Genomic DNA, 14,842 nt, shown 5'->3' on the forward strand with positions numbered 1-14,842 from the left:
CGCTTCGCTCTGCTGATCCCTTCGCTCCTATCAGGCATCAAGCATCTCCTGCTTGTCTCCTAGAGCATGAAACATAAAGTGAATGATGTTGAGGGCAAAAGGGAAAGGCACCAAATAAAAAATAAAAAAACATGTTAAATTATGTCTCACTCCTAAAAGATTTATTAATATTTAAAAGGAATGGCAACCTCTCTTACATATTCATGAGATTTGCACAGAAAATGTAATTAAGTGGTGGAAAGCAACAAGGTACATTTAGTCATTTCCACATGTACACATTTGAGTACTTGTACTTTAGTCAAGTATTTCCATTTCATCCCACTTCTTTTAATTCTACTCCACTACACTTCAGAGGGGAAGGTTGTTTAAATATTATGATCTTATAATATATGATGTATTCTAATAGATTAAATATAAAATTAGTTCCACCTCGACTGAGTAAAATGATACGCACACATTAATGCAATATTCAATATTATAATAGTATAATACTCATTAGTCCATACATTTTTCAGCATTGAGTACTTTTAATTGTAATGGAGTATTTTATGTTGAGGTAAGTAAAAGATCTGAATACTTCTTCCATCACTGATGAGGCTCAAATACATAGCTATGTTTTTTGTATATTTATTAGATCATTTCAGGAAGTGAATGTTTATTTTAAAATGGTATACAGCCTGTTGGATGTCAACAGAAGTAACATAATTTAATCTAGGGGTGTGTGTGCGCTTAAATATTTCATCTGTACAGTTAATGCTTTTATCTAGAATTATCATTTGCAAAGAAAACTAAACGTAAACTAAAACATTTTCTCATTACCTGTAATTTAATATATGAGAAACACTACTTGAAAGGATAATAACTTCTTGAAAACAGCCTTCACTATCTATAACAACACCACTCTGGACCGTCGGAAAAATAACTTTTAAACATTTAACCCTTGTCACTTCGTGGAAGGTCACACAAAGCATCTGAGTGTATGGCGTCATGCTCTCCTGTTTCGACAGCGAGTGAAAAACAACACCGCATGTAGATGAGGAAGTGCCTCTTCTCAAATTTCCTGTGTGATGCTGCAGCCTCTGACAGCAGCCAGGAGCAGACAATAAAGAGCTCCAACCTGAGCCGCAGATCACCTGTGAGGAGAGAAGAAACACACCTGTTGGTAAGAACACTTACAGTTACTTATTTGTCTGGATTGATGCTTTATTTTTTAGACAGTTAGGTACCAACAGTGGTGGAAAAAGTATTTATTTACTTTAGTAAAAGTAGCAATACCACACTGTGAAAATAGTATGAGTAAAAGTCTTGTATTGAAAAGTTATTATTATATATCAGCAAGTACCAAAAGTAAAACTACTCAGTGTTCTCTGCCAGTGTTTTACTATTATAGCCGATGATTTTATGACTGCTGCATTAATGTGTATGTTGCATTTTACTGCTGTAGATGTTTAAGGTTGTGCGCTAACTCCTTTAAATACTGTTGGGTAGTGTAATTTACAGCAATACATCATATTCTATAAGATCATCATATGTTTCGTAGAGTCGATGTCCTGTGAGAAGCACGTATCCCTAAAAAGTCAACTTTTCATGGTGTCCGAACAACTGATCCAAGAGGGTTTTTAAATAGTGTATTTAGCTTAAGAAGTAGGAGAATCTTCTCAGCACACAAAGGAACAATTCATCCTTCAGTTTATCACAAACATTCAACATCAACACATCTGGGCAGCAAAACAACGCAATCTGCAAAGTAACTAAAGCTATAGCAGAAGTATAGAGTCGGATAAAGTACCTTGAATTTGTACTTAAGTACAGTACTTGTGTCAATGCACTTCACTGCATAGCCTACCAACCCTGCCTATTTAAATCAGGAATTTGTTCCACTTTCTTTTAGTTTACGACGGTTGTCTTCAATCAGCAAACAGGATGGTAAGTGTTTCCTTTCTTTGTCTTATGTTCTGTAAAATGAAATATCCTCAAAGTATGTAAAGTAAAGGATATGAGAATTACCAAGAAAATTGAAGCGAAAAGAAACAGTTGGAATTAAAATTAGTGTTGTTTACAGCACTAGAGCTAACAGCCTATGTTTGCGTAATGAAGTGTGTCTTGACTCTTCAAAGGTCAGTGCCTTTTCAAGCCACTCGTGGCTGCATGATCAGTCTTAAACAATACACATCACAAATAACTGTCAAACCCAGCCTCTGATTTACATGCAACCCTAGATGCCTTTTAGTTCCATTTTCTATTTCTTCCAATTCTCCTACACTGTGAAGACTTGATGCATATACCCAAATTCACTGAAAGAGCTTTCTGCAACAATACTCTCATTAGTAAAACATTAGCACGACTCGTGCAGTATACTCACATTGACACAAAAGAGAAGGAGCAGCTTTATTTCATGTGCTTGATTTGATTTTATGCTCTCGAGCTTGTTGAGAGATCTCAGACTGTCTGATGAGGATAAGTTGATTCAAGATGTAAAGTGATGGCAAGAACCTCAGTGTAAGTTGGTGACAGTGGTCTAATCAGAATCAGAATACTTTATTGATCTCCTCAGGGAAATTATTTTAGTTGCAGTTGCTCAAAGTCAAATGTAAGGTAAAATAAGAGTAAGAAAAGAGCAAGTCAATAAGTGTATAAAGTAAGTAAAGTACAGTAAGAAATAAATTAAAACGTTAAATAGAAGTAAAGCAAGATTAGGTTACAGTAAGATTAGGTTAACAAGATGTTTCAAATGGATTGTACAAATTCTATTGTAGTGCATTGTCAACATAAATACAGTACGAACATAAATAAGTACAGTGTGATTATAAGTAGCACCAGTGAATAAATAACACCTTTGCACATGTAGCTGATAAATAATTGCACCAAGTAATTATGTAATTATTTTTCCATTACGTGGTACCTGCTCGACTCACCTCGACTCTACTCGCCTTTTTTGGTTTTCCATTACGAAAAAAAGTCACTGGTACCTGCTAACAGGTACTTTTTTTTGTATCACCTCCGTCGAGGTTCCAAGAGAGCTGAGGCGATACCAAAAGGTTGATGTGAAAACCTGCAGACTACTGATTGGTCAGAGAGAATCATCACTAATCACTGCGTCATCATTGCTAGCGACAGACGGGGGGTCCTGAACAAACCTGCCTAAACCTAGTTTAGCCAGCGGTGTTATTTTTGCTGCCTCCTGCTTCTTTTGAAACTAAATTTGTCTTCTGGCTGTGGCAACAGCCACATGCCGAGAGTCAAAAACAACACACCTTCAAAGTTCTGTGTGTGTGTGTCGCGTTAGGTCACGGCAGTTTCCTGCGGCGTCGCTATGATGACCAGCCACGCTCCCGTCAGTCATGAGGCGGTACTAAATCTGCAATGGAAAATGGAAGACGGGGCACCGCGGCCAAGTAGAGTAGAGCTGGTACTAGCAGTGGGTAAGCACCAAAAGCGTGTTCTGGTTTATTGGCATTTCTTTAAACCAATCCGGTCGTCATGGGTGGTGCTAAGCTCCGCACGGAGCTGCTGCAAAATAGTCGTGCTAGAGAAAACTCAGATTGACAGATAGTCTAGCTAGCTGTTGGATTTACCCTGCAGAGATCTGAGGAGCAGTTAACCATAGTCCTCATTAATCCACCGGAGTTTAAAATTCCAACACAAAGAAAGCGGCAGGAAACGAACAGCAGCAAAAATACATGCATCCGGCGGAATTTCCTGCTGCACCGGAGCAATCCCGGAAGTGGAATGTCAAGGATATAGACTATCCTCAGACTGACCAGTGTATTGTGGAGTGGGTGGGAGGTGTTGTCCAGGATGTGAGGAGTGTGTTTTGGACAGCATCCTCCTCTCTGTCTTTAAGGAGTCCATAGTTGTACCATATTCTATTACCATGTGCATGGAAACTGCACATGTGTCTATTGTGCCACACACAGGGTTACAATTTCATCAAAGGAGAGTTGGGTTCCAATGCTCCCTGATGGCACTTGAAAAGTTAATAAAAACAACCGTTCTTCTTTGAGATTACCGGTAGCATAGACTGTGATTTAACCACAGCTTAAAACATGTACAACAGAACATCCTGTTTAGGCCTGCTAAAAGTCACCCGCTGTGACAACGAGAGACGAGAAAACAGGACTCATTGATGCACAACGTAGAAAGACAAGATTTAAGATACATCAGAAATCATCTACATAAAAAGTTTTGACCATTTTGAAGCTTGTACCTCCAAAATGTCAACGTTTGATGTTTTTAGCACCAGAAAAAGCATTGTTTTAGTAAACTAGCGACTTTACAGCCATGCTAGCAGCTCTGTAAGGCTGTACTTAGGCCCCTTGGAGCTTTGAACTAAATGTTGATGTTTTGCAGGTTTACCATGCTCACTATCTTGGGTTAGCCTGTTAGCATGCTAACATTTGCAAATTAGCATGAGTACACCTGAGGTTGATGGGTCATTAGTTTTGCAGGTAGTGATATTTTCACCTGACAATGAAGATCCCCATAGTCGATTTGATCAATCCTCTGGGGACGTCAAATATCTTTACCAAATTTCATGGCAATCCATCCAAACATTGTTGCGGTATCTCACTCTGAACCAAAAATGTTAACTTTATGGTGACAGTAGGTGAAAAGCTAATCCGTCTAGTAGATGGGGGGATATTTCACTGGCTAAGTCAAAGCTTTGACCTGCTGGTGGCGCTAGATGAAGAGTCAGGGGATCAGCAAAGTCATCGGGATTCATCCCCTGGGTCCTTACAGTGTCTGCACCACATTTCGATAGTCAATCAATAGTGGTTAAGATATTTCAGAGTGGACCAACGTGGTGCTCAACATTATCATCCTGAGAGCCCCAATGTTAGCATGGCTGAAAATACTTTGACAGTTTGAAAGCTAACACTGATGTCTTTGTAGAAGATAGAAAATTGAAAGAACAATAAGTGTTGACATCCTAATAATGAATGTGAGTTTGAAAATTAGCTTGTGCCTGATTTTACAGTAGAACAAAGGTGTATTGTCTCTCAAGAGAGACTGAGGTGTCAAATTGAAATTCAGTTTCATGATGCGTGCAAGCAGGATACTGTAGAAGCAGAGTGGGGGTTTCTGGCACAACTTCACCTGCATCCAAGACACAACTTTATTGTTAAAGTATATATTTTGTTAATGAAAAACTCATCATAAGTGAAGAATGTTTGGGAGACTTTGAAGTTTTCCTCTGCCTGGAAAGGTTATGAGCTTATGTTGGTAACTGACCTGCATGACACCTGGGTACCATTGTCTCAACTTACATAGCATGAGTTCATAAGTTGGAAATTCCACAACATATATGCTCAAGTGTTGCTGGAACTTTGACCACATGCAGGCAGGATCAAAGCTGTGACAGTAAATATGTAACAGTGACACTTCAAGATTGTCATTTTGCAAGAAGAGGTTGTTCTTTTAAAAACAGATAACCAACAAAAGAGATAATAAAACAGAAACCTTTACTGAGATGAGATGACATGGACACAGTATTTTTCCACTTCTCCCACCTGCTCAGAGTTTGGTACAAGGCTGCAGCTGAGGCAGATGTTTTATTGCTTTTTTTTCTTCAAATTACATTTTCCCTGGAGAACAATCTACAACCGAGACATAGCACCATTTTTTTATTGACATAAAGCAGCAGCCAGACTTGATTTAGGTTACATTTACAGTACTTGTCACAGTTTAGATATAGGATGTTTAAACCCAGCTGGGTTTTGATGGCCCAATATTTTTTTAGTGCTGCTACCAACAGTCATATGCAGCAATAATTAGTATCTTTACATTGTTTTATGCTCACAGTTTTATACTTATCAGGGCGGGGATGCACTTGAAACATAGACCATAAGAGAGCACCTTCTGTTGAAACAATATTTCATTTTAGCATTTCTTAAAGGTACAGAAACACACTTCACCAAAAACATATGATTGTCGTTTATTTCCTTTAAATTGAGGCATAATCTAACTGAACTATACTGTATGTGCAAAAACATTACATTTCATTGCAGGTTTGTTTGCTGTTCAGAAGATCAGTGAAAGCATCTGCTTGTTTCAGCAAACACATGCATATATATAGAGTGTTTTTACCAACCAGGGCTGAGAAACAGGAGAAAACTGTTTTTGTTAAAAACATATGTATAATTTATTTTTTGTTGCTCTCTTCCTCCAGGCATACAGAGGCACCGTAAAACCTTTCGTCAACTTCAATGCCAAACACGATGCTGAAATCCTCCATAAAGCCATGAAAGGATTGGGTCAGTTTTCTTAACCTTTTCCCTCTGCTGTTTATCCAGAATGTTATACCATGTGATCCTCTATGTTATATTTGATATATGAAAAATGAGTATATCTCAATTCTGTACATAATGGAAAGCCTTTTTTTCAGATGGGAGTTGCATATAATATAATATAATAATATAATATAATGATTCCCCAACACCTTCAACAATATAGTCGCATCCTTTAAGCTACAGGTTTATTTGCACATATCCACAAGTGAGAGTTGTGTCTTGTTTATATATTAATGTGTCATTAGTATTATAAATACAGTTTGTTTAAAAAGTATAATATGCAATATTTTTACTATACAATTTAAGGGTTGTTCTGCTCCTCTCTAAAACCAATACAACAATAAAACGCAGTAATGACGCAGCTGTCAGGGAAGATTTTCAATTTGCCGGTCTTAACAATAAGTGTCATCCTCTGGTGCTTCTCCCAGTGTTTTTGTCTAATTAGAAGAAAACCTGAGTATCACCAAGTTTTAAACATAAACTTTATAGAAAAAATGTCAAAGACACGTCACAGCGCTCACATTTTCACAACATGATCTGCAAAAACACCACAGTAATGAGCACTTATTATAGGCAAACATAATGGCAAGCTTAATACAGACACACAGAAAATAAAAACTGTCAGTTCTATAACAAGCAGGACTGGTAAACCATCTGAAATGAAAAATATAAGGGAAAACTTAATTTATGTGAAGAAAATGTGTTTTTCTATTAAAATGGAAATACATACATATTTTATATAATACATATTATTATTAATATAATTAATAATAGTATTAATACACTTATTGCCAAATAGTGTTAAATATTGGCAGCGTTACATTATATCGTAACACTGAGAATGAGCTAGGAAGGTGATAGTTGACTTAAATATTAATTAATGTTTTGGTCACCAAAGTACTATTTTCACTGTAAAACTAATTTTACTTCAATAATACTTAGAATAAAAAGTTACAGTCAGGTCCATAAATATTGGGACATCGACACAATTCTAATCTTTTTGGCTCTATACACCACCACAATGGAGTTGAAATGAAACGAACAAGATGTGCTTTAACTGCAGACTTTCAGCTTTAATTTGAGGGTATTCACATCCAAATCAGGTGAGCGGTGTAGGAATTACAACAGTTTGTATATGTGCCTCCCACTTTTTAAGGGACCAAAATTAATGGGACAGATTAACAATCATAAATCAAACTTTCACTTTTTAATACTTGGTTGCAAATCCTTTGCAATCAATTCCAGCCTGAAGTCTGGAACGCATAGACATCACCAGACGCTGGGTTTCATCCCTGGTGATGCTCTGCCAGGCCTCTACTGCAACTGTCTTCAGTTCCTGCTTGTTCTTGGGGCATTTTCCCTTCAGTTTTGTCTTCAGCAAGTGAAATGCATGCTCAATCGGATTCAGGTCAGGTGATTGACTTGGCCATTGCATAACATTCCACTTCTTTCCTTAAAAAACTCTTTGGTTGCTTTCGCAGTATGCTTTGGGTCATTGTCCATCTGCACTGTGAAGCGCCGTCCAATGAGTTCTGAAGCATTTGGCTGAATATGAGCAGATAATATTGCCCGAAACACTTCAGAATTCATCCTGCTGCTTTTGTCAGCAGTCACATCATCAATAAATACAAGAGAACCAGTTCCATTGGCAGCCATACATGCCCACGCCATGACACTACCACCACCATACTTCACTGATGAGGTGGTATGCTTTGGATCATGAGCAGTTCCTTTCCTTCTCCATACTCTTCTCTTCCCATCACTCTGGAACAAGTTGATCTTTGTCTCATCTGTCCATAGGATGTTGTTCCAGAAATGTGAAGGCTTTTTTAGATGTTGTTTGGCAAACTCTAATCTGGCCTTCCTGTTTTTTGAGGCTCACCAATGGTTCACATCTTGTAGTGAACCCTCTGTATTCACTCTGGTGAAGTCTTCTCTTGATTGTTGACTTTGACACACATACACCTACCTCCTGGAGAGTGTTCTTGATCTGGCCAACTGTTGTGAAGGGTGTTTTCTTCACCAGGGAAAGTATTCTTCGGTCATCCACCACAGTTGTTTTCCGTGGTCTTCCGGGTCTTTTGGTGTTGCTGAGCTCACCGGTGCGTTCTTTCTTTTTAAGAATGTTCCAAACAGTTGATTTGGCCACACCTAATGTTTTTGCTATCTCTCTGATGGGTTTGTTTAGATTTTTCAGCCTAATGATGGCTTGCTTCACTGATAGTGACAGCTCTTTGGATCTCATATTGAGAGTTGACAGCAACAGATTCCAAATGCAAATAGCACACTTGAAATGAACTCTGGACCTTTTATCTGCTCCTTGTAAATGGGATAATGAGGGAATAACACACACCTGGCCATGGAACAGCTGAGCAGCCAATTGTCCCATTACTTTTGGTCCCTTAGAAAGTGGGAGGCACATATACAAACTGTTGTAATTCCTACACCGTTCACCTGATTTGGATGTAAATACCCTCAAATTAAAGCTGAAAGTCTGCAGTTAAAGCACATCTTGTTCGTTTCATTTCAACTCCATTGTGGTGGTGTATAGAGCCAAAAAGATTAGAATTGTGTCGATGTCCCAATATTTATGGACCTGACTGTATATGTGATATGTTTATTTATTATTTAAGACTATCGAATTGTCAACATCTTACATTTAAGTTTACAGTTCACCCCAAAATCAAAGATACATATTTTTCCTCTTACTTGTAGTGCTATTTATCAGTCTAGATTCTTCTATCTCCTTCTGTAAACCAACTGTATACTACTGTCTACACTGCACTATATTTCTTGTCCTGTCTATGCACCACCTGTCTATACCTGTCTATACTTTGTATATCGCATTGCACTTTTCTGCTCTTTTTGCACTTCTGGTTGGACGCAAACTGCATTTCGTTGTCTTTGTACTTGTACTCTGCACAATGACAATAAAGTTGAGTCTAATCTAATCTAAAAGATTGTTTTGGTGTGAGTTGCCCAGTGTTGGAGATATCGGCCATAGAGATGTCTGCCTTTTAAAAATATGATGGGACTAGATGGCCCTCGGTTGTGACACTCAAAGTGCCAAAAAATACATTTGTACAGTGAACAGTAATGTCTCTTTCCAGAAATCATGACCCAATTACTCAAGAGACCTGTTTGTGAGCATTTTAATTTTCTTTCTACCATAGTTCAACTCATACTAAAACAGTCTAGACTGATCAATAGCCCTATAGATGAGAGGAAAATATGTATTTTTGATTTTGTGGTCAACTGTCCCTCTAGGGGAATGTGGCTGGCATACAAAGAGGACAAACCTACAAAACAAGATGTCAGAAATCAGTTAACCAAGTAGGCATTAGCAAGAGATGGATAATTTAAAGGATGTGTCACATTTTGTCACATAATTTATGTCTTTATTTGAAGGCTTAGTTTGGATTATCTTTTAATAGTTTGACCATTGACACTGTTATTGTCTCTCAGGTGATGTTATTTTTAATTGCAGAGATGCAAAATGCAAAATTGCAATAAAAAACGTCCCTCTGCAGTCATTCGTGTAAATCAATGGGCCTGATGACAATCATCAAATTAAAGGTGTACTACAAGTGTTACTACAAGGTGTGACCATTAAAACTGATGCTTCCTCTGCTAACTATAACCTTACTGACAGTCAGCACCTTTTTCCCCTTTTATCTTCTACTCTTGCTTCCTTTCAGATAGTACTTTGACAATAAGAGTAGTTAGGAAATATCCACTTAATGTGGAACTTAAAAAGTAAAAGTGTGGAGAACAATGATGACCTGACCGGTGGTTATAGTAAGAGCTGTCATTACAGATCAACAGGGCTTTGTTCCATAATTACCACGGACTAATTTAACATTTTGATCCCTCAGGGAAAATAACGTGCTGCTCTTCAGTCTGTTTGTCAGAGCCATTTCTGAGGTGCAAGTGACTTTCAGGAACTATATCATTGGCCTATCCACTTCTTGTATTGGTGTATGCTGCAAGCTGTCAATTATTCTCAAGTAGCTCATGCTTCTGTTAAATGATGGGTACATACATGATAATGCTTAATTAGTCCTCCTATATAAAAAAGAAGAAGAAATTGTTTAAAATATAAAGCTGATTGTTGTATTTAAACACATTCCAAAGGATGAGTGCTGGCATTTGTTTGTGTGAAGCTCACACACATTTTATTAGTGGGAATGCTGATTCAGCAGCATTCCAACTATTGTTATTCTGTTCGGCCATTTTTATTATTCTGTACGTTTTTTGGCTCTCTAAAACCAACTTTTAAAATGTTCAGCTCTTTCAGCTAATGATGGGACTTCAACTTTTTTTCTACTATTTATATATTCTTTTAAATATTTAGCTTTTTAACACTTTTTTTTTTTTAACATTGAAGTCAATGAGAGCATGCTTCAAATCCTTCAAATCCTCTTCTGCTTCAAAATGTATCTCCTCCTACATTCTTTCACCTACAGACGTGATTCAAACTTTAAACTGTTCACAAAATATTCAGGTATTCGGGGTGTGCTCAGTGTATTGATATCTTTTACAGTTTTTGTGAAAAAGTTGTTTAAGTTTAGTGATCATTTCAGGAAATTTGATCTATTAAACAGAGTGTGTATTGCGTGAGCTAGAGTGGATGTCATCGCCAGAGCACAGAGCCTTAAAAAGATTATCTTTGTCCCTTCTCTATAAATTGCTCTCACACCCACAATATTTACTTGTCATGCACAATTTATACATCAAAACGTAGGTATTTTTGTCTACTTTCAGCCAATGTGCTCAGTTATGCGATATGATTTATACTTTTGGCTCGGTGAGCTTCCAAATGACAACAGTTCCAAATCTTTCTCCATTCGCTGCCCTTTTAAACATCCTCCACATTTCCGAGCGAAACGCAGAGTGAACCACTTTTTTAAATCGCTGATATGCCCACATTTTTAAGTTTATCAGCATAAATTTTATACCAATACGTTTGCAAAGGCCTTGTGGTGGTCACGATATACCCCTTATCGTTTTAGCAGTCTGAGCCTTTATTTAAGAGCTTGCTCTCACTGTCTTTGAATAGCTCCAGTGTGGCACAGGTGACACTCGTTAACCTGATTAAAGATCAAAGGAAACTCAATACATAGCTCAAAGGATGTTTACAAACATGGTCACTGGTCATAAGTTACCATGACAACACTTTCACAGACCGTTGAATTGAATACTACAGGCAGTAATATGAACATTAGTCTATATCTTTTGCGTTCCACTTCTGTCTGTCTGTCTGTCTGTCTCTGTCTGTCTCTGTCTGTCTGTCTATCTGTCTGTCTGTCTCTGTCTGTTTCTGTTTCTCCCTGTTTCTGTCTCTCTACCTCCTTCTCTGTCTCTGTCTCCCTCCCTCTTGTCTGTCTATCCCTCCCTCCTTCTGTCTCTCTCTCTCTCTCTCCCTCCCTCCCTCCTTCTGTCTCTCTCTCTCTCTCCCTCCCTCTCTCTCTCTCCCTCCCTCCCTCTCTCTCTCTCTCTCTCCCTCCCTCCTTCTGTCTCTCTCTCTTCTCTCTCTCTCTCTCTCTCTCTCTCTCTCTCTCGCTCTCCCTCCCTCCCTCCCTCCTTCTGTCTCTCACTACCTCTCTCTCTCTCTCCCTCCCTCCTTCTGTCTGTCTCTCTCTCTCTCTCTCTCTCTCTCTCGCTCTCTCTCTCTCTCTCTCCCTCCCTCCTTCTGTCTCTCTCTCTCTCTCTCTCTCCCTCCCTCCTTCTGTCTCTCTCTCTCTCTCTCTCTCTCTCTCTCTCTCTCTCTCTCTCTCTCTCTCTCTCTCTCTCTCTCTCTCTCTCTCTCTCTCCCTCCCTCTAGTGTCATTTGTGATTTGTGATTTCATCCATGTATATATCCCGCTTCTTTTCAGGCAATATATTCACCTCTCAGCTCTTTAGGGTCATGCTTTTTTGTTCTATGCAATGGATATGTCTGATAATAATACAAGGTATTTATGCTTTTAGCCTTTTTAGTCAATTTATTTGAACTTCCACTTTTGACAGTATTACAGTTTAGCTTCCAGCTTTTCTAGAAATGTATTTCAGCTCTTAGCTTAATAAGGTAATGCAGTTCATCTTCCAACTGACAATTTTACATTTCAACTTCCAAGTTTTTCAGCAGTGCAATCCATTTGAGATTTTTCAAACAATTTATTTTATATTTCCGCATTTTCATCTCTGTTTCTCATAGCATTTGTAAGTCTTCCAGCCTTAATCATAATTTCAGTTAGAAAATAAATTCTTTTATACATTAGTGGTGTTTTTAATGAAACTCATGTTAATTGAAACCATTCATACTTTTTCAACTATTCTCACTACTTCAACTTCTTCTTACTGATTTAAGCTATTCATCCAGTTTAGCTTTAGCAATTCAGGTATTCAGCATTCCCACGCATTTTCTGCAGGAAATGCATTTTGTAGTTTGATATGCTATTTAATGCTTATTGGATTTCTGGCGCAGGTACGAATGAAGATACGATCATCATGCTTCTGACTGCACGCAGCAACGATCAACGCCAGAAAATTAAGGCAGCGTACAAAAAGGCCTATGGAAAGGTAAGCTGAACCACTGAGAAGAAAACTGAGAGCTGGTTACAAGCAGCAGTCACACTGATGGTCATGGGACTGACGGGTCATGTCAAAGTGTTACTTTGTCCTCCTCACTTATCCAACATCTCCCGGATGATGCTTAAAGACACAAAGATATCTGCAGCACTTACTCAAGTTTATCTGTCTTCCTACCATGCCTTTATCATTTTCTTTTCCTTAAAGACTGAGGCTTGTTCGTCTCTCAATCCTTTCCAACTTCCCCACGTCAGTCACAGAGGCCATTTTTTGGGCTATTTTGCTTCCATAATATGTCTTCTTTGAGACTAGTGGAAAGAAAAAATCCAAAATACATATTTAGGTGTTTATTTTACTTTTTCTATTTGCATCTGTAGAGTTCTCCTAAATTCACCAAAAATGAATGCATATTTAAACATACATTTCAGAAATAATAATAAAATAATAATCGTCTTCAAGTAATCATCTGGGGAAGTTTCGTGATGATATCTATTAGTTAAATGTAACCCTATTCACCTGTTTTGTCTTTACAACACATATAAGGCTGTTTGTCATTCTCTAAGCCAGACATCTCCACTTCAGTAGCACTAACCATCACAATCACCAAACCGTCCAGTTTCATTCCTATCTATATTCTGAAGGTTTTTACTGAGGGGTTTGTTCATAAATCATTCATAGCCTGATTTTTATTCCTGAAAACATGGCAAGAGTGGATTTATTTTTCCCCGAAAAAATATTGTCTTAATGCAAGTACTCAACTGGGGAAGTTGCATGGTAATGTTAGCTGTGGTGTTTATCTGTTAAAAGGACTTTTGCTTGTAATGTAGTACCTTCCACATTGTTGTATTACTGCTTTTACTTAAGTAAAGGAACTGACTTTTTCCACCACTGGCCTCCTCAGCTACACTAAGGATTCAAAGTCATTTAGCCACCTGAAACATCAAGTTTTTTTTGTCATTAGGAATCAAAGAGTTGACATTTTGTATGAACATTTACCAGTCATACGGGCAAAGGATCATAGAAGAGGCAAGAAAGCAAATTTCCTACAGTCTTTATGGACCAGAGTGCAGTTAGTTATACAAGACCATTTTACGCTCTCCTGCTCTCACTTTTTTATCACACTGTCAAGTGGTTTTATGACCACCTGTGGATTGAAAGCAGAGAGTTAATTTGCTTTCTGTGGATGTTATTGAAAAGCAAACATAAGTGCTGCCTGAAGTATAAATAGATGATGCAGTCTGAGAGAAAAAGGGTACATCAGAAAATCACAAAGTAGTTCCTGGCATATCTCTAAGTATTAGTGTTTTGTCAAACTCAGCCCAACGAATGAGAACGAATTTGCTGTTATCACTATTTCAGAATGTGTTTCTATTATATGTTATGAAATGTAGTGATTGCAAGAGACACTGCCTTAAACTACTCATTTGCAATAACATCTTAAAAGAGAACTGGTGCCAAAAAGTCATATCTCCTACGGAGTGCATGCTCTTATTTCTCTGCTGCCAATTTCAGTTTTCTTATAACTTACAGTGCATCATTTATGCTCAATAATGCACCTTTTGACAAACCTTTCATACGAATTTGATTTGAAATGGAAACCAGTTGTTAGGTGAAAAGAAAGATGACATGTAATGAAGAAATAAATAGACTTTCTGTTAGAGGTCTCACATATTGAGCTGTTAAAGAGAGGAGTGTTTGACTCTATATTGAACTGGTCAAGCAGAGTAGATTATAGGATCACTTGATGTATATTCAGACACACACACACACACACACACACACACATACATGCGCGCGCGCACACACACACACACACACACACACACACACACACACACACACACACGCTATTACTCACTCTTTTATAATAATAATAATAATAATAATAATAATAATAATAATAATAACTTGGACTATAGCACCTTTCATGGTACCCAAGGTTGCTTAACAAATGGGGGGGGGGGGTTAGGGGTCAAAGGACT

At 37.9% G+C, this 14,842-nt stretch overlaps 1 protein-coding gene across 1 annotated transcript in view; it reads left to right on the forward strand.

Moving 5' to 3' along the window:
• The first annotated feature begins 1,107 nt into the window (after positions 1-1,107).
• The window catches only part of anxa5a (annexin A5a), a 28,406-nt gene continuing 14,671 nt past the window's right edge, over positions 1,108-14,842 (forward strand). Inside the window, exons 1-4 of the mRNA XM_078261321.1 lie at positions 1,108-1,162; positions 1,892-1,926; positions 6,170-6,254; positions 12,757-12,851. Coding sequence (XP_078117447.1) covers positions 1,924-1,926; positions 6,170-6,254; positions 12,757-12,851 — 183 coding nt within the window. The 5' untranslated portion in view covers positions 1,108-1,162; positions 1,892-1,923. The remainder of the gene's footprint in view (positions 1,163-1,891; positions 1,927-6,169; positions 6,255-12,756; positions 12,852-14,842) is intronic.

This window comes from Sander vitreus, chromosome 10 (genome assembly GCF_031162955.1).
Source record: "Sander vitreus isolate 19-12246 chromosome 10, sanVit1, whole genome shotgun sequence".
Classification (NCBI taxonomy): domain Eukaryota; kingdom Metazoa; phylum Chordata; class Actinopteri; order Perciformes; family Percidae; genus Sander; species Sander vitreus.